At 38.9% G+C, this 18,262-nt stretch overlaps 1 protein-coding gene and 1 long non-coding RNA gene across 7 annotated transcripts; one reads left to right on the top strand and one right to left on the bottom strand.

The window, feature by feature from the left end:
- Positions 1–1,974: 1,974 nt before the first annotated feature.
- Positions 1,975–14,652, bottom strand: pomgnt2 (protein O-linked mannose N-acetylglucosaminyltransferase 2 (beta 1,4-)). Of its 6 annotated transcripts, XM_012964596.3 has the most exons (5): positions 14,543–14,652; positions 9,849–9,954; positions 8,772–8,833; positions 8,636–8,691; positions 1,975–4,386 (listed from the first exon to the last, which is right to left on the bottom strand). In XM_012964596.3, exon 5 carries the CDS (start codon positions 4,298–4,300, stop codon positions 2,570–2,572), a length of 1,731 nt encoding a protein of 576 aa, XP_012820050.1. In that variant the 5' UTR covers positions 4,301–4,386; positions 8,636–8,691; positions 8,772–8,833; positions 9,849–9,954; positions 14,543–14,652; the 3' UTR covers positions 1,975–2,569.
- On the top strand, positions 14,418–18,000 carry LOC108647908. Its single transcript, XR_001924775.2, has 2 exons — positions 14,418–14,497; positions 16,978–18,000. It is a non-coding gene; the product is annotated as an uncharacterized LOC108647908 (long non-coding RNA).
- The last annotated feature ends 262 nt before the right edge of the window (positions 18,001–18,262 follow it).

Below are 18,262 nucleotides of genomic sequence, written 5' to 3'. Positions count from 1 at the left end.
GCAAGGAAGGAAACAAGAGTCTGTCACCCGTGGAAGCAACTATCTCCTCATGTGTCAGTGCCCTTAGGTAACCTGTATGTAATGGGATACAATTAAAGACTCCTCCTCTGTGACTTACCTCTACTGAAGCCCAAACCGCACCAGAGATGTCAGTTCTGAAAAAAACTTTGGAAGCAGGATCAATACAAGTGGTTTATAAACTGCGCAATCTGCTTAGCCCTAGCTGCTTAGCCCTAGCTGCTTAGCCCTAGCTAAGTCTGTCTGGTTGACAAAACCTCTTTCCTTCTGGTTGTGTTTATGAGTTTTCCAGACATCGACATGCTGTATTCCTGAGAGAATTGAGACATTTTATCACTTCGAGAAAAATGTACTAGTCTTGCCCTTTACGGTCACAGTCTTCATTGTCATAGTACGATGCCAGGGCCTGTAAAGGCCAAACAACACTGGGTGTACTGAAGATGTTTCATATTACTTACACACTCTTCTATTTATCTCCCTTAAACTGAACGTGAACTTACACTCAATCAGCTGTTTCCATCCATTCCTTCTGTATTAACCAGTAGCTGGTTAATTCAGATTATTTCACTTTCCACATTATTCATTAGTTTAGGATTACCAGATTACTTGAAAATTCAGGGACACTTAAAAATGCATGTTAAAAGGCCACACTGATTTCATTTAATTTATACTACAATAAGTGCAGCCCTTCCAGCTGGATTTTCAAGTAAACCTACAGTTATTTTCTTCTTTGTGTTGTAAATTAAGGGGCAGGGGCACAGCTGGGTTTGTTTATAAACACTGTGCAAATTTGTACCTGGGCAGTAACCCATGGCAACCAATCCGATTTTCAATTTCTTTGCTATGCCTGCAGCTGGCTGAAAAAAGCTACTCACTGAATGGTTGCTATGGGTTACTGCAATGGTGCAAATTTGCCCAGTGTTTATAAATAAGCCAAGTTGTCCCCCAAATGTGAAAAGCATTATGTCAGGGAAGGGATAATGCAAGAGCTGACACAACAAATGCCCATGGAATGGACTGCTGCTGAGGGTAAGCAGACAAAACCAGCACAGTAACCCCAAAGGAAAGAATAAACAATAGATGCCAACAGAAGCTATACATACAAGTTAATGCGAAAAATTGTGTCTGCTGAATTTTGTATTTTTAAGGATTTAGACTGGGTTCTTCAGAGACCATTTTGTGGGAGAATCTACTAAGCAATCCTAATTAAGTGGCTGTTCCTGATATTTTTAGAGTGTTATACATTGAGGATATTTAGGTAGCTAAAGCTTACTATGGCAAGTGCTGCTTTTAGTAGTCATGTGGTGCTCATATACTAAGAATATGGCTTCAGTGCAAAGGTAGCAGTAACGTCTGCTTGTGGTCTAGACTGCACTAGCCGTTTAAGATTTCCAGAAGTTACTGCTTAGTGAGCTACCAGTACTAACAAACAGGTGTGGAACCTGAAGTTACCCACAATGCTCGGGACCTGGTGATTTCTGAATAAGGGATCTTTTTCCCAATTTGGATCTCCAAACCTTATGTATACTAAAAAATCATTTAAACATAACCAATAGGATTGTTTTGCCAAAGGGTTAATCATATCTTATGGATCAATTACAAGATACTGTTTTATTTTGTACACAGAAAAAAATGAATAATTTTAAAAAATTTGAATTATTTAATTAAAGTTGAGTCTAAAGGAGATGTCCACCATTGTGCGCACATTTTGCTAAGCGAACACTTCACCCCCCCCCCTTTTACTTCATTCTGCACATGTGCAATTTTTATTTGTCCCGCTGACCCCTGAATCCTAAAAACACATGCACACAGCTAGGTATTTACCAAGCATGTGGCTGGCAGGAATAAAAAACGGAAGTCTGTTTACGTAGACCGAGTCTAAGCTATATATAAAGGGAATGCTGGGATTCAAAAGACAAAGCAGATAATAAAGCACCACATAATAAAGCACCACGGTAAGTTTTACAAAGTCAAATCTTTATGATAAAGTTGGTTCATACATTTCTTTGCCCTTAAAAAAATAAAATAAAGCTTTGAGAAATGTAGTAGCACAAACTGTTACTGAACCGGAAAAAAAATAAGCACAAATTATTCAAGAAAAAAAAAAAAAAAAAGATCTGTAATAAAACTTGGCACACAGTAAATCAAAGCTACTGAGAGACAATCATTACAAGTACATCTTCGTGACTTTTACAACAAGTAAAAGAGCTAAAGCTATGATCAGTAGTTCACATTAGCCACATTGTAATATAAATAACCTGGAAACCTTTCTACATATAAAAGCTTTAAATTACAATATATACACATTATGTACATCCAGCAATTCATCAACATGACACCCAATTTTAGATAAATACAGCAACATCTACAATAAGTTACTAAAATTAAACTAATACACATTTGAAGCAGTTGAGTGAACTGCATTATTAATTTGACATGGCTGAAATGACCTGGAAAAACCTGCACTCCCTGGGTACCTCCTGTTTTCAGTGAGCCCACCCAGAGCCAGTTCTCAGAGGGAAATGTAATAAACAAGGCTTGGCTTTGGAGCTTATGTATTGCACACTAAAACCTCTGCAAAGGGTCCAAGAAGGGTTTTATTGAAAATGCATCTGATCCACACTAAATAAGTTGTTAAAGGTTTAATATTCTCAGAAAAAGTGTAGTTCTGCTGAGATAAGATATAAGGCATGTAAGAGTTTTCACCTTGTTCTTGTATCCATACTTCATATTTTACATCTCTTACTTTCAGGAACTTGAGGTTCCAGGGGATCTGCCAAGACACAAACAGCTTGGCCTCACCTGTACCCTGGGCAGAAGCTTGGCATTTTGATTCCCTCACTTTCCCAGGATACAGTCCTTGTGTCCACTTTTGTCTCCTAGATCCAAGTTTTGTTTTACTTTTGATAACTTGAATCAGAGAAGAAATGTTGACTTTTGTGTCCTGATAAATACGAAAAAGCCACTCAGGGTTGCGGCAACAGAGGTGACGTGGTACTTCCTTGCTCTTCTTTATACGTTCCTGCTCTGTTTTGTCTAGGTGCACAATCCCCCCCTGTTCCCATGGTCGGTTAGGATAAGCGATTGTATTTTCCTCTTCAGTATTCTGCCAGGCAACATATTGGAGTTCCATACCAGGTAGTGTTGACAGTGTTTTGTATGGAGTGTAGTGTTCAGGGTTTACACCATATGGGAAAAGCTCTACCACAATGGCACCTTTTGGTAGGAAGAGAGACGTGATTAATTGTGCACCATGCATGCTGACAAGCATGGTTGCATTGCTAATAAGCCGTACAATATCTGCAAATGAATGGTCTTCAAGGGAAACCGTTATCGTTTTCATCTGAAACTCCTGAGCAAGAGCCAAGAGCAGCTCTGCCTCATTTACAATTAGTCGGTTCATTGATCGGCTAAATAAGACAATATATGCTTCTGCAGCATTTTGATCTTTAGTTATGTTTAATTTTCCCATCATGAATTTTGCAAAGTGTCTAATTTCATTTCCTGAAACCAGTATGTTTGCTTTTGGACCTTGTGGCTGAACAAAACCATACTGATACCATGTTGTGATCTTTGATAGCCCCACATAAGATTTAGTGAAACAAAGAAGTCTGCCTAGTGTTTTCAGTTGTTCTTTTAACAGGGGCTGCTTATTGCTCATGAACTTATAAAGTTCAAAATGCAAGCCCTCATTCCATCCTTCCATAAAGAAGAGTCTAGATTCAAAGTCTAGGTCTGCAAACTGTTGTATAGTATAGAAAATAGGGATAAGGTCATCGTGGAAAACGTGCATTAAATTATCAGGATTAAATCTGTTCATGATCAGTGCAACGTCTGGTACAAAGACAGGCTTAGGCATGAATTTTAAAGCAGCAGCTGGAAGCTCTATAAAGTTAAAATACTGTGTGTTGTGGTCATCAACTGAAGACAAATCTAGCAATGCAGGCTGAAAACGTCTTGGGCCCAAATTAGGCAACATAATTGAGGAGTTACTATGGAAGAAGACAAACTCTTCAGCCTCTGTAGAGTAGCAAAGTGACTCAAAGCGACAAACACGGTCTGTATGCATCCTACCAGAACATACCATTCTGGTGCCATCTTCCACTAGCGCTTGCAATGCTGCCTGATAATCAATGCGCACTTGCGACAACTCTTGAGACTGCCGAGTCAGTTCCAGCTCCTCCTCAATCACATAAAACTGCTCTAATAACTTCACATGTTTCCACAACACTGCAGCCATGATGGATACGAGCAGCGCATTGAACACTGCTGATATATTCATTTTGCAGCTGGACTCGATTAAAACAGTTGCAAAGGGACCACAAGAACAGGTCTGTCATTATCTGCCCAGCTCAGGGAAATACGTATCTGGAATAAAAAAAACAAGCATTATATAGTGGGTTAAAAACCCGTGGAAAACAGTTTGCAATATAAGCATGCAGGTATCCACTGGAAATCAAACAGATCATATTTTGTGATGGGATTGTATAATGAACATCTTAGAGATAGACTAATTACATGTGAATTAAACTGGCACCTAGAATGATAAGCAGGATGTTTAAGCCAGCTATATGCTGCTTGTCTGTTGGAGAAAAACACTGGCAAAGAGTTTAGGTGTATGAAGTAACTTAACATGAGGTAAGGAAGGGGAAGAGGCCATGTGCTGAAAAGTATACACACAACTGGGGTTTTCATTGCATTTCAGCATCCATCAAGTTCAACCCTTCCAAATAAACCCAGCACACACTGTTTAATTTTCTGACCAAAAAAACAACATTAAAAACTTATATATGCTTCTAAAAATCCCATTGGAATGAATAGAACATAGGTGAGTTTTTATATATTAAACTCTAAACTCACATTTTGATAAATCTGCCCCTAAAAGTGTGCAAAAGAAGGCATGTTCTAAGTACAAATATATTTATTGCAGAAAATAAATTGTATCTTTAGCCTGACACATTTTGTGGTAACCTCAGGACAGTCACAGGCTTGATGCCTTTACCACTCCCATAGCTGAAGGCTAGAAATAAATAAAACGTAGATGAGTTTTAATGTATTAAGCTCTAAAATCACATTTTGATAAATCTGCCCCTTACTGTTCGATGGCCGTACAGCCAGTGTAAGGAATAGTACTACATAACCTGAAGGACACAAGGCTGATTTGCTGGCTTTCCGTGGTAGACAGTTTATAAACACTGCTGTACTGTAGTCTCACAGAAACTCTGAAAGGGAACCTTGATCTGAGAGACAGCTTAATCCCAGCAGCACTTCCCTTTCATTTAAACTCAATGAAAACTAGCAGCTCAAAATGAAACAGAGAATGAGTGGCAATGTATTATGGCCTGTAAAAGTATTTACTCTGCTGCTTTGTACAAATGATACACACTTCTTTGTCCACAAAAGGATTTTAATTGTTATTACTATTTAAACAGTTATTATTCTGAGACTCAGGAAAAAGTGATTGCTGGCAGTGACTGTTCATTATGCAGAGAGGCTTACTCCCAATGGAAGATTAATCCTCTGCCTTTTCAACCTGCCTTCAGGCTCCCAACCCTACACCCCAATCAGATACCCTGACAGGAACACATGGAACAGGCGGATTTGTCAGAATTACCATTAGTGAGCTGCCTGTGCTTCTAAGGGGGTGTTATAAATACAACACCTACTGACAAGTTTATTAACCTTTTGCAAGCAATGTAACAGATAGTACATTCTGCGACACTGACACTAAAGTACAAGCATTTTCTAGTTTTCCTTCTGGTCTATGCAATGCCATGTGTTTACTGAGCAAAAAAAAAAAAAATAGAATATGTTTTTATAAAAAGAACTGCAGTACATAAGATTATAATGAAAACCAAATGGTTTCATTTTTAACCTAATTACACAACATTCAGAGGATAATGTTGCAAACGTATGCACTGTAACACATCTTATAGAGCACTGAGCCTTTATTAAATGTCACCTATCATACAAATTGATTTTTCCCTACTGGAGATTTGAGCTAATAGAAGCCATACTCTGGGAAACAATAGTATTTTGTCAAGAAAACCATCCACGCAAGCTCTATGCCAACAATACTGGGAGTCAATGTGTCCCCAGATCCTACATCACATGAACGTGCATTGTGAGTGACCAATGGGCAATCGACCGCTATTGGCACGTGTGCCCCAACATGGGGCATTTTTGATTCTGAGCTTTAACACCACATAAATGAGAAAGCTGGACACATTCTGACAAACTAACACTAGTATCTTCTTTGATAAATTGATAAATTGTTTGAAAAAAAAAAAAAATTCTGGCAGTTACAAAAGTGTTGATAAACAGGGAAAATGATTGGCAACTGGCCTTAAGTTTTAAGCAGCTAAAAATATGAAAGACAATGAAGAAGAGACGTCACACAAACATTTTTTGGTTGCTGCCTTCAGTGACTGTGGCAACATTTTATATTACAAAGTAAGGCAAATTATTGAAAGCAAAAAATAATCAATGGAAAAGGTGCACTATACTAAAAGTTCATTATTTAAGAGTTGAAATAGAATAAATCAATTAAAAGCCACCAAAATAAAATATCAGCTTAAACAATACTGTCTAAAGGTGCCCATACACCTTCAGATCCGCTCGCTTGGCAATGTCGCCAAGCGAGCAGATCTTCTCCTGATATCCCCCACCTACGGGTGGGTGTTATCAGGAGAATCCAGGCTAATTCGATTGTTTGGCCCTGGGGCCAAACGATCGAATTATAACAACAGGTATAGGCAAAGTCGGTCCGGGGACCACATCAACGAGCAGATGCAGTCCCTGAACCGACTAGATTTTTTAATCAATAGATATCTGCCCGATTTAAGGCCAGATATCGGTCGGACAGGCCCGTCGGTAGTGCCCGTACACGGCCGATTAGCTGCCGAATTGGTATAAGGGACCGATATCGGCAGCTAGAGTCGGCCCATGTATGGGACCTTTAGTCATGTATAAAAAAGCTCTCTGAGCAGATGTCACCTTTAATTAATAATGATACCCTATAAGATCTGGCCTATAGCTTTAGGAATGAACTGTAGCTCTGCAACACAAGATTGCTCTGTGTGGGTCATAACCCACAGGCTGACTTTTTAGTCTAATGCAAAAGGTGCTGTAGGCCAGCTATTAACCATTGAAACTCTGAATCTCAGCCAAATAATGTTCTAGTTTGGTGTAAATCTAGGATATTATTGACACAATGTGTTGTCATAGTCAAATGCTTGAATTTGATAAAATATTTTTGTCAAGTCTAGAACTAAAGAGGTGTGGGGCTAGTGGAATGGAGTATGGGGCTATTTTTGTTTCCCCCATGCAGATTTCAGCCCGTTTTCCCTGCCTGAGGTGCGTGCTAACAAAATGTTGTGTTGGTGTCTGTTAAGCCCCAGTCTATGCTTACATTAGTTACTTAGAAGACAGTGCTGCCCACACTAGATAAATATTAAATAAATCACCACCTTACAGCCAAAACAATTGATTCAAAGCTTCTTTCGCTAAAGGTGGCCATACATGGGCAGATTTCAGCTTGCGATTCGAGTTCTTCAGACTGATTTGGCAGTTAAAATTGGCCAGATCATGATCGGGCAGGTTTGATTTTCCGTCAGATTGGGGGCCACAGTGGCTCATTGATGTGGTCCTCTGTGTTGTAATTCAATCGCTTGGCCCTAGAGGCCTCCCTTCCTAATTTAACTGAAGGCCATAAAAGTGAATTTTAGCACATTTACTTAAACTGCAGGAGCTCTTTAAGGGTTCCCAGTTCAAATGTTGGTAATTCTGTCACTCTATAGGTGGATCTATCCTGCAACACAATAATTCATGCAAAAAATAAATTCTGCATTACTGCTGATACACATTAACTGAATATGGAATGCATAATTTATGACACATAGTAACGTACAGCTATACCCTTCATTTCTAAATAAGATCTGTGCACACCCAATATTAAAAGCTTCTCTCTTACTTATGCCTTCTATATCTCAGTAAAACATATGCAAATACACAGAGAAATCAAACTGCAGCCCACCCTTCCTTAATAAAGCAAGGAATGCGCATAAGAGTCTGCACTAACTGATTTATGAACACCTCCACATGGATATTTATAGCCATACCTGAATGTCACCTGAAAGACCCAGCCAACCTAATTAGGTTTGTAAAGCTATGTATGGGCTCACAAGCTAGCTACATTGTCACAATGAGAGATTAGTTTGCTCACAAAGCAATCAATAGCTATAGGGGACATTAACCCACCTATCATATGTGCTGAATCTACAGCAAAAACAGTTGTATTCCCCCAGGACTTCCAATGACTTTGCAAGGTTAGTTATGCTTTGTCTGGAATAGGCAGTGTATTACCGCACCACTGTAACAGGCCTTAGATTTCAGTAGCACACTAGGAATGTTCCAACTTGTCAACAATACAAAAATACACCAGTGGCATAACATACAAATCAAGATACAGACACAAATCAGGTGTTTATAATATAATTTCGCTACAGTCTACCTCCTGCTTTGTATTACAGGAGACTTTAAAGAATAAGAAAAGGTTCATTTACTGGGGAGTGCCAAATGTTAGGAACCCCCAGTGATTGTTAACAAAAAACAGTACCGGCCCGGGGTACGTGCCAGCAAGCGATCTGCTTCCCTTCTTCTTTCTTTAAAATCCTGGGGACAAAACATAGACAGCAGAGTGAAAATCCAGCTTTTTTGTTAAAGTTTGGCTTTTCACTTTACTGTGCACACACCTGCATGAAGAAAGAAGGAGCAGGACAAGGAGCACCATCTCGGGATATCAGGTAAGTGTTTACTATAGGAATACATTAAGTATCAGACAAATGCAGTGTTAAACACCAGGCATAGTACTTCAGACTTAAGATTCCTTGCAATGGTAGCACAAAAACTCCTCCTCACTTTATAAAAAAAGTTATATTATTATATTATATTTATATTATTATATATACACTTATATGTCTTACTGAATGCTATTAGAAATCTGGCTATAACACATTATTAGATGTCAGCCAGCCTGGTCTGAAATTCATCTGCTTTTTCATAGTCTAGCACAGTAAATGAAAACAGACATCTGGGTGGTTGCTATGAGTTACTAGATCTGAGCAAACTTTCTCCCACATTTGTGCAAAATTCTGGTCTAGCTGAAGAGTTTTCTGCAAAATTAAATGGTGATAATAATAATTTCCATCTTATAGGAATGAAAGACTATGAGAAAGTAATAATTTGAGAATATACAATACAACACTCTACTGAGGATCCCTTGTGGACCAATAAACTTCATTATTCCTTCTATATTGCCCTTATTATCAGAGGAAACTGGGATACAGAAGAGGTACAAATAGAGGAAACTGCCATACAGCTTTTGAGAAATGTTACTGCTATCACTACATCTTACATTCAACCCTATCAACTCATGCATCCAGATTAAGAAAAACTCTAACATTCAAAATGTTTCATTACATAGAACATAAATGGTATTTAAGCTTCTGGGGCTCTCAGTGCCTGCAGTACATCCAATGGGCTAAACAATGACCCAGACATTTATAAAATACTTTTTTGAAAAAAAAATAAGCAAAATAAAGCCCTGTTACACATGACCCGATTATACCAGTGGACAGACAATGACCTTTGCTGAAGCTCAGCAGACTATTGCATTATAGTATGCTATCTTATTGTGCAAGAACACAATGGACACAATGAAAGCAGAAATAATCTGATATAACACTTGCCAGCAGAGAAATAATTAGGAGAAATGATTTGGAAACTGAGATGTGAGCATAGCAACTTAAAGCAGTCAGATTATTACTCACCAGAAAAGCAGGCTGCACATGACTCCTGCACATCTGTAGAGCAGTGATTCCGAGGCTGAGGGCTGGAAGGCTACCGCTTCAGTACCAATGTATATGGCTCATATTGCTAAAAAAAAAAAGACACGGTGTTATTAGTGCTTTCTTCTCTGTCCCTCGGTTGAGCAGAAATGGGGAAAGGCGTCTCCTATTGTCTCGTGCCTTACTGAGGCATTATAAACACAGCTTGGGCAGCCTGTTTCATTCAAATGATAATAGCTGCTGCCACAGCACCATCTGTACACTGAGCTGTCATTCGCTGCTCCCCATTTCAGCTCTCTGAGCATGCTCTGTCTGACACGAATGCCCTATCATTCTAGCTGGCTCACCTCAATTTGTTATCTGCCCAGAGGTCAATGTTCCATGCAAGATGATTTGCTGCAGTGCCTCTGAATATCCCCTCAGGGCATGAAAACGCCAAAAATAAACAGGAGAGGATGGGATTTCACACAAGGTGTTTGAATGAGAAATGCTAGGGTGGATTTTCTTTTCCACTGACAAAGCCAAGGAAGGTCACAGCCTGCAGTACAGGCATATCTGTATGGATGAAGCTGCATAACAAAGACATGAACGCTCACACTCCCACACTCAGATCCTCTGGATTCACATGGCAAAGCTACCAGGCTGCACAGTGGTCCAAAAAAGGCAAATGACTCCTTACAGCTACATCCACAGGGAATGAGTTCAGATATTCTATATGTAGTGTATTTGCTATTGGAAATACACCGAAATCAAATCAGAATACAAAACTACCCTAGCATATACAGAAAGTCATACTGATTTAAAAGAGACAAACAACAGAGAAGATCATATCTATAAATAACACAAAGGTTTGAGTTAGATTTAGGGGCACATTTACTAATCCACGAATCCGAATCACGAATGGGAAAAAAACGTATTGGAAACGAAAATTTCGTAAGATTGCAAATATCACGAAAATGCTTACGAAAAAATCGTATTAGTCACAATAATATTGTATTGGCGATCCGAAAGTCACGAAATTTTCGTACCGAACAATTGTAAACAGCGGTAAAACCTTTCCGAATTTTTCGTGCAAACGTCCGAAAAAGTTGTGTGCCGTACGAAAATGTCGTGCGGACGCCCGAAAAAATCAGCGAAAATACACTCGGAGCGTTCGCATGAACGCTCGAGCGTTCGTGCTTTTGTAAATGTGCCCCTTAGTCTTATAAAGGGATATTCATCTCAATTAAGTTTTAGTATGACACAGACATTGATATTTTGATACAATTTGCAACAGCTTTTTATTCTTTAAGGATAATAAGTCTTGGCTGTGTGTGGAAATACTTATTGATCTGCGAGTATTAGACAAGTTCACAATTATATATTAATCGCTTTTATATCACATGGCTGCTGAAGGATGAAAGCATCTTATGTCCCAAATATCATGAGGTACCAAGATAAAACATCCTACATATGAATGCCAGGGGCCCACTGAACAGTTTGATGCCCAATGTACATAGTTTTATCAAAATATATGGTATGCAGAGACTTGTGCATACTAATTTCATGGCTGTTTGTTTTCTGTGTGGTAAAAGCTGCATAAAAGTACACTGGCCTGAGAAACCATATATTTTTTTGAAAGTACAGGTATGGGACACCTTATCCGGAAACCCATTATCCAGAAAGTTCCAAATTACGGAAAGGCCATCTCCCATAGACTCCATTTTAATCAAATAATTCACATTTTTTCTCTGTAATAACAAAACCGTACCTTGTACTTGATCCCAACTAAGATATAATGAATCCTTATTGGAGGTAAAACAAGCCTATTGAGTTTAATTATTGTTTAAATAATTTTATTAGCAGACTTATGGTAGGAGATCCAAATTACGGAAAGACCCCTTATCTGGAAAACCCCAGGTCACGAGCATTTTGAATAATGGGTCCCATACCTGTACATATTCTCAAAAATGTGCAAATGTCCTTTCACTCCAACTACCAATTTGCAAAGCTTTGCTTTGATGACATTTCTAAAAATCACCTTAAAGCTTTTATTTTACAGCACCTTATCTCCCCCAAATCCGTATGTACAAAGGTCAAACAATCTATATAGGAATGCCAGGGTTCTACTCAGCCAACATACACAGATTTACCCAAGTATATGGCATGTAGAGGTCCCAAAATGAATATATAATGCACACAAACCATTTTATGTGCATACTCAATGGTCCCCAAGAGTATGCAGGGCCCTTAAAACCATACATTTTTGGAAAGTACATATTTTGCCAAATCCAAAATTGGTAAATATATTCAACCCTTTCATAAATTTAGCATTTTGCATTTATATTGCACAATTTCTTACACACACAGTAACACAGGCTTAAAAAAGACACACGTCTATCAAGTTAGGGTGATTTTATTTTTTACACAGATATAACTTGATGGATGTGTGTCTTTTTTCAGCCTAACTTATTATGTTACTATGTGTGTAAGAAATTAAGTAAAAAAAAACAAAACAGTAAGTAAAAGGTCAGTAAAATGTGTGTTATGTATATATAAAAGCGTGTAAGCATGTAAATATGGGCCATTTACCTTTGCCTTGGCCACTGCCACCGGCAGGCAAAAGCCACCAGGGCAGAGGGCATTTCTTTGAGAACAGATGTTGTTGCAAGATGGCAATTCTTGGGGAGGGACTCACAAAAAGTGACGTAAAACATAATTTGAAGACAGACATATTTTTGAAGCTTAAAGAAGTTGATGTTTTTTGCTAAAGTTAATAACATCAGATTCAGAAATATGTGAATTAAAATAGCCGGACTGCTTCAACTTTTTCCACATTAAAAAACCATCATCTTGAGGAGTGGAATTTAAAAAAAAAAAAGCATTAAGATGATTGCAAATTTGTCATGGATTTATTGGTGTAAATGAACATTTGATTTCAGTTGAACTCCAAGATGTTTTAATGGCACTTTGGTGAATTCCCCCTTTGGAAAAAACAAGGTAACACAACGGCGATAGGGTTAAACCACTGATAAAAGCCAAAGTCAAGTAAGACTACAGTGAGGCCCAATGACAGACAGGATATTTTGTTGACAGCAACTGATCTCAGCTACAGCAGGCAACAAAACATCCCTTGTTTGCTCTCCACCTGCTCATCCACTACTGGATGGTTCATAGTTTTTACATTGTTTTAAATGTCTTTTTATGGTTTGTTTTATTATCACTAACCATACTAACTAACTGATTTTTTAAGCAGATTGTTTTAAGTAGGTTATTCATGACGCACTTTCCTGGGAGGAATTGAGGAAGCATTTAGGTTTAAATTCTCTTGAGAAAGCGCAGTGCTCCATTCAGGGCTGGAACCAGCTGTAGGCAGCTGCCTATGGCACAGTGAGCTGGGGTGCAGCCTGGAGAGGGGCACTGAGTTCAGAGACGTCAAACAATCCCACATCATGGGGTCATAACGATCCATGGGTTTTTTTTAGACTTTATCTTGACACTTTAGGCAGAGAGGATAGAAGGGATGGTTGAACACCGGACCTTGGGCTCCAATAGAATTTGACCCAAGACTGCCTCTACTACCAGCCCCGAATGCTGCAGATTTGCACCTCACCTACATTCAGCATTGCCCTGTGAGAGCACACAACACAGAAAAGAACACATGCATTCTAGTGCAGTGGGAAGCATGAATAAAGCCACCACGCAAATAATATTAAAGGAGAAAGAAAGGTAAAAACTAAGTAAGCTTTATCAGAAAGGTCTATGTAAATACAGCCATAAGCACTCACAGAAACACTGCACTGACTTCTCTGTCAAAAGATTTCTCTATGTCTGTAATTAATGTGCCAGAGACACGCAGCTTTATCCCCTCTCCTTCTCCCCCCTCCCTCAAGAATGCTCAGAACTCACTCCCCCCCCTTAGGAATGTGGATCTGAGCCAATCAGCAGGAAGCTAACTCATAGTCTTACTAACTGGGCATGTTCACTTGGTCTGGGTGTCTGTGCAGGAGTGAGGCATTATGGGAACTTTCTTTACACAGCTCAGTGTTTTTTCTTCCTGTTTGGCTTCTGATCATCTGAATGGGAGAAATATGGGGAGACTTAAGGGCACTATTGAGAGAACTGAAGGTATGCCTGCAGCTTGAGATTAACTCTTTATTAGCCTTTCCTTCACCTTTAATATGCCCATGTGTTAGAGCCCATGTAGAAACCCCTCTAAATATTGCTAATTCAGGGTGTCAGTAAGATCACAGCAAAAAAGGCATGACCCCAGACATGAAAGTACAGATCACTGGGGAAAAATGGACAATTGGCACATTAATCCCTGGCATGCCACAGCAATCAAAGACTAGTGAGAACATTAACTCATTAATAACTCTGCAAAAAGAGGAAAATTAGCAGTACATTTACCCATATAATCTGATCGCTGCACACAATGTACAGGTTTAATGCAACAGCTCATTTACACAAGCAGATTGGCACAGACTTTTATTTCCTCACATGCTGCTTGCCCTTGTCTTACTCCCTCTGCTCACTTGAAACTCCCACAAAAATACTGTCACGCGTTCCACTCTGGAACGCATCTCCATCTTTATTCCTGTGCGCAGATGTCCCACAGCACAAACACATATTTGGGCAGCTGGCCGTGGCAGGTAGGACGACTACAACATCGGGCTTAAAGAAACAGTATGGCTCACCCTGCTCTCCAGCTCGCCCTGTGCTTTACCGTGTAGCTTCTGTCCCAATCGGCTTTCCCCGGCCTTGAGTCTGTAATATTTAGAACGCCACCCCCTTCCCAGAAGGCCTAGCGTGTATTTAAGGTAGCGCGGTTAGAATTTAAGGTAGACTTCCGCTTTCGGTTCTTTCATTAGTTCTAGTTTAGTTTATAAAATGCAATTGTGTCCCTGTTTATGAGCAGATAATTACCCAAGGATAGCGAACAAAGTATAGGATTGCCACTAGAATGGACACCAGTGTTACACTTTCCAGAGATACAACTTTCTTGTATTCAAAAAAGCAACTTCAAGGTTACAGCTCTCTTGTATTCACTCCTCTGTGTAGAACAGGTTGTATGGATTCACTTTACAGAGGTTGTTCACCTTTCAATTAACTTTTTAGTTTGATGTGGACAGTGATATTCTGGGACAGATTCTAAGACAGGAACTATAAAGAATAAACAGTGAAGACCAGTTACAAAATTGCTAGGAATAGGCCATTCTGTAACACACTAAAAAAATAACTTAATAGTGAACCTCCCCTTTAGATACATGATAAACAAACATGGCTTTGTAGTTTGTCAGATAATGCAGAGATACGCCTTGTGCCAGGAAGATACCAATAGGCATCTGTGCATTCAGCAAACTACATCAAGGGTACATAAAGATTTATGTATATATATATATATTTACGACTGCACAAAACTAATAACAAAAATTAATAATAATAAAAATTATTTAAAGGACATGTCAACCTGAATTATAATTTATTCCCTAATAAATTTGTAAATGTAATTTCTGAAAGCTGCTCACAACTTTTAATAGATTGAAAGCAGCATTTACTTAACTCCTGGTTGTTACTTTTTAATCAATATTGGAAATGTCAGTCTCCTCCCTTCTTTTACAGTAATTATATATATATATATATATATATAATAATTTAAATACCATCACAAATGTGTAATGAATGTAATAAATGTATACAGTATATATAGTTGCTTAGAATTATGTTTTCTTTTAATAGGCAAAAAAATGATTATATGCAGATTGTCCATTTCCTGTACTAACTACACTGGCATGTCTGGGATTAAAGGGATCCCACTGTCACATAATTCCCCCTTTAATAATAATACTGTTAAATAATAATAATAATAATAAATCCTTTTACATAAGATGCATTCTCAGCAATCAAGTGCCTAACACCACCTCATCCACTTTCTATACACTTGAATTGTAAACACATGACAGTGCCCAAAACAATGTTGTTTAAGAGCTCTTCCGCACAGGTGGTTTTATATGTGCTTCAGCTTTATGTGTTCCATGCTATGGGCATACATGAGTTAGGGCTCATACACACAAGCGTTCCTTCCTGCGTTTCCCTGCAGTGAATTCCTCCTGCGTTTGGTGCTACATTCTCTTGTGTTAGTACAGGCACATGCGAAGCAGGGCATGAGTTCCTTCCTGCGTTTCCCTGTGGTTGAAAGCACCGCAGGGAAATGCAGAAAGGAACTTTCATGTGTTAAGAGAGCCAATTTCCTGCCACTAGATCCTACCTGTGTGTAAGTTGTTTTCTCACTTCAAACCCTTTAAAGGCCCTGTGGAATCTGGGTTCCCTGACAGTTCAAAAGGCCCAAATGGAAGTTGGGTTCCATGGTAATTGCACTTGCAATTTTTTTCACTAACTCTGTTAATTGCCTTATTGCTTTGAAAATTCACACATCAAAGTGCTGATTGTGAGATGCCTTTTATAGTAAGCACTGCTAATTGGCATCCTGCATCTTACTGGCATATCTGTGTTATCATGACTGCAAGGGATTGCCAAAGGAACATACCCTTCCTGCAGTGTCATTTTTGGGGTATTTAAATGACATGTACTTTAGCCCCATATATTGTTGAGAAGGTCCTGCAGGGCTGTTAATTGATTTTTTTTTTATGACATAAGTGTAAAAAATGCTAGACTCACACAAACCATAACATCATTAATATGGGTTAGATAATGATCATGTCTTGTTCTGTCCCGCAGTCGCGTAACTAGACATCCCTGGGCCCAGGTTCAGGGCATGCAGCTGCCCCCCCCAACAAATGTTTGTGGCAAATTCACACTGGTGGGAGCGTCCAGCGGGCCCCGAAGGGGTGCAGGCCCCTGGTAGTTCTGTCACTGCTGTCCCATCATGTAATGTCACAAAACAGCACGGTATGCAAGTATGGGGAATACAAAAAGTACCAAGCACAATGCAATTTGCATGATATGATATTCTTGAGATTTCTCGGTGTATGACACCCAAAGAGGGGTTACTGTGGCAACTGGCAATATTGTAAAACAAAAGTCCTTGGTATAGCTTAGACAAAGTTTGACAAATATTTAGGTACAAAGCAGCTGTTGTTAAAAAAAATGACCCACTTATCTTTTTCTCCAGGACACAACTGTCATCTTCATCCAGCCAATCAGGCATACTAAAGAAACAGAGAAGAATAGAGACTACTTTGTGGAAGTGATCTGCCCACAGAGACTAAAACCACAAACTGTTGATGAACTCTTCTTATATAAAATACTTTTTGCAAACCAAGCTTATTTCTAGATAATTTTAAAAAATTGTGTGACAAAACACCTTTCAGGAAATCAACTGGCATCAAACTGTGTGGGTGTAGATGTTGATCAACCCACTACATTTTTTAGTCTATTTTCATATCTACCACTAGAGGGCAGTAGAGTATAACACAATTGTTCTATTGCTGCATATAATACTGAATATCATTTAAATATGGCTGTGTTAGAAATCCATTACTTTATATTGAACACCAAAATGCTCTGGATATGTATAAATATTGTCGTAGATACAGGCCTGGACTGGCAATCTGTGGATTTTCCCCAATCAAAGAGAGGCTGCTGCAAGATGTCATAGACAGTGACATTTTATTGGGCCCGTGGAAGCTGTTTGGGCCTCTGTGTACTTAAAAATGCTAGTCCAGGCCTGCATGCATATAATTGTATGGGTCTTCTGGCTCTTGCAGAAATATAAGTGAAACAGTTTATGCCTAAAGCACCCAGTTTAGGGCTGAAACCTTGATCAACAATTCAATACTGACATTGCATTATCTGGATTGTTGCAGTTTTTAGTATTTAAGTCTGTGGGAGGACCAAGCAAGTGTGTTGTGTTTGCTTGTCAGTTCTTCCACGGCAGAGTAAGTGCTTGAGACTCCAGTTCTGAGCACAATTATGCACAAGATTTTCCCACATATTCTGCATTCTGTTAAGAACAATATGAAAAACCTCAAATCCTAAAATCCTTTATAAATATCATAAATGAGGAGTGTAGCAACATACATATGGACTTATGATGATACTTATCCCCACTGACGTTCCAGAATGCCAGTGCAAGAGATTCTACAGTTCTAGGTTCTTGTTTGTTCAGCGTTGGTAAATATGTTACTGGCGCATATGGGGTTTGCTGCAGATACTTCAATTAAGCCTTGTTCACCTGTATATAAAATATTCCTAAGGGAAGGGCATTTAATCCAGCATTTCTCTGAGGTGAATCCAGAGAACCTGCAAAAGGTAACACTTACAAAAAAGATTCTCTTGTGACTTCATCATTCATTTATGTGAAATAAGCTGATATGGCCACAAGAAACATGCTAATCAGGGTGATTCCAATAAATACTTACTAGTTCTGCTCTGTACATTCTGTAGGGAGCAGTTTG

The sequence above is a fragment of the Xenopus tropicalis genome, chromosome 6 (assembly GCF_000004195.4).
Source record: "Xenopus tropicalis strain Nigerian chromosome 6, UCB_Xtro_10.0, whole genome shotgun sequence".
Classification (NCBI taxonomy): Eukaryota; Metazoa; Chordata; class Amphibia; order Anura; family Pipidae; genus Xenopus; species Xenopus tropicalis.
Note: the sequence above shows the minus strand (reverse complement) of the source record. Positions and strands in the feature narration are given on the sequence as shown.

Excerpts from the sequence above, each read along its gene's own strand:
- pomgnt2 (XM_012964596.3), bottom strand. The coding sequence starts at position 4,300 with ATGAATATATCAGCAGTGTTCAATGCGCTGCTCGTATCCATCATGGCT.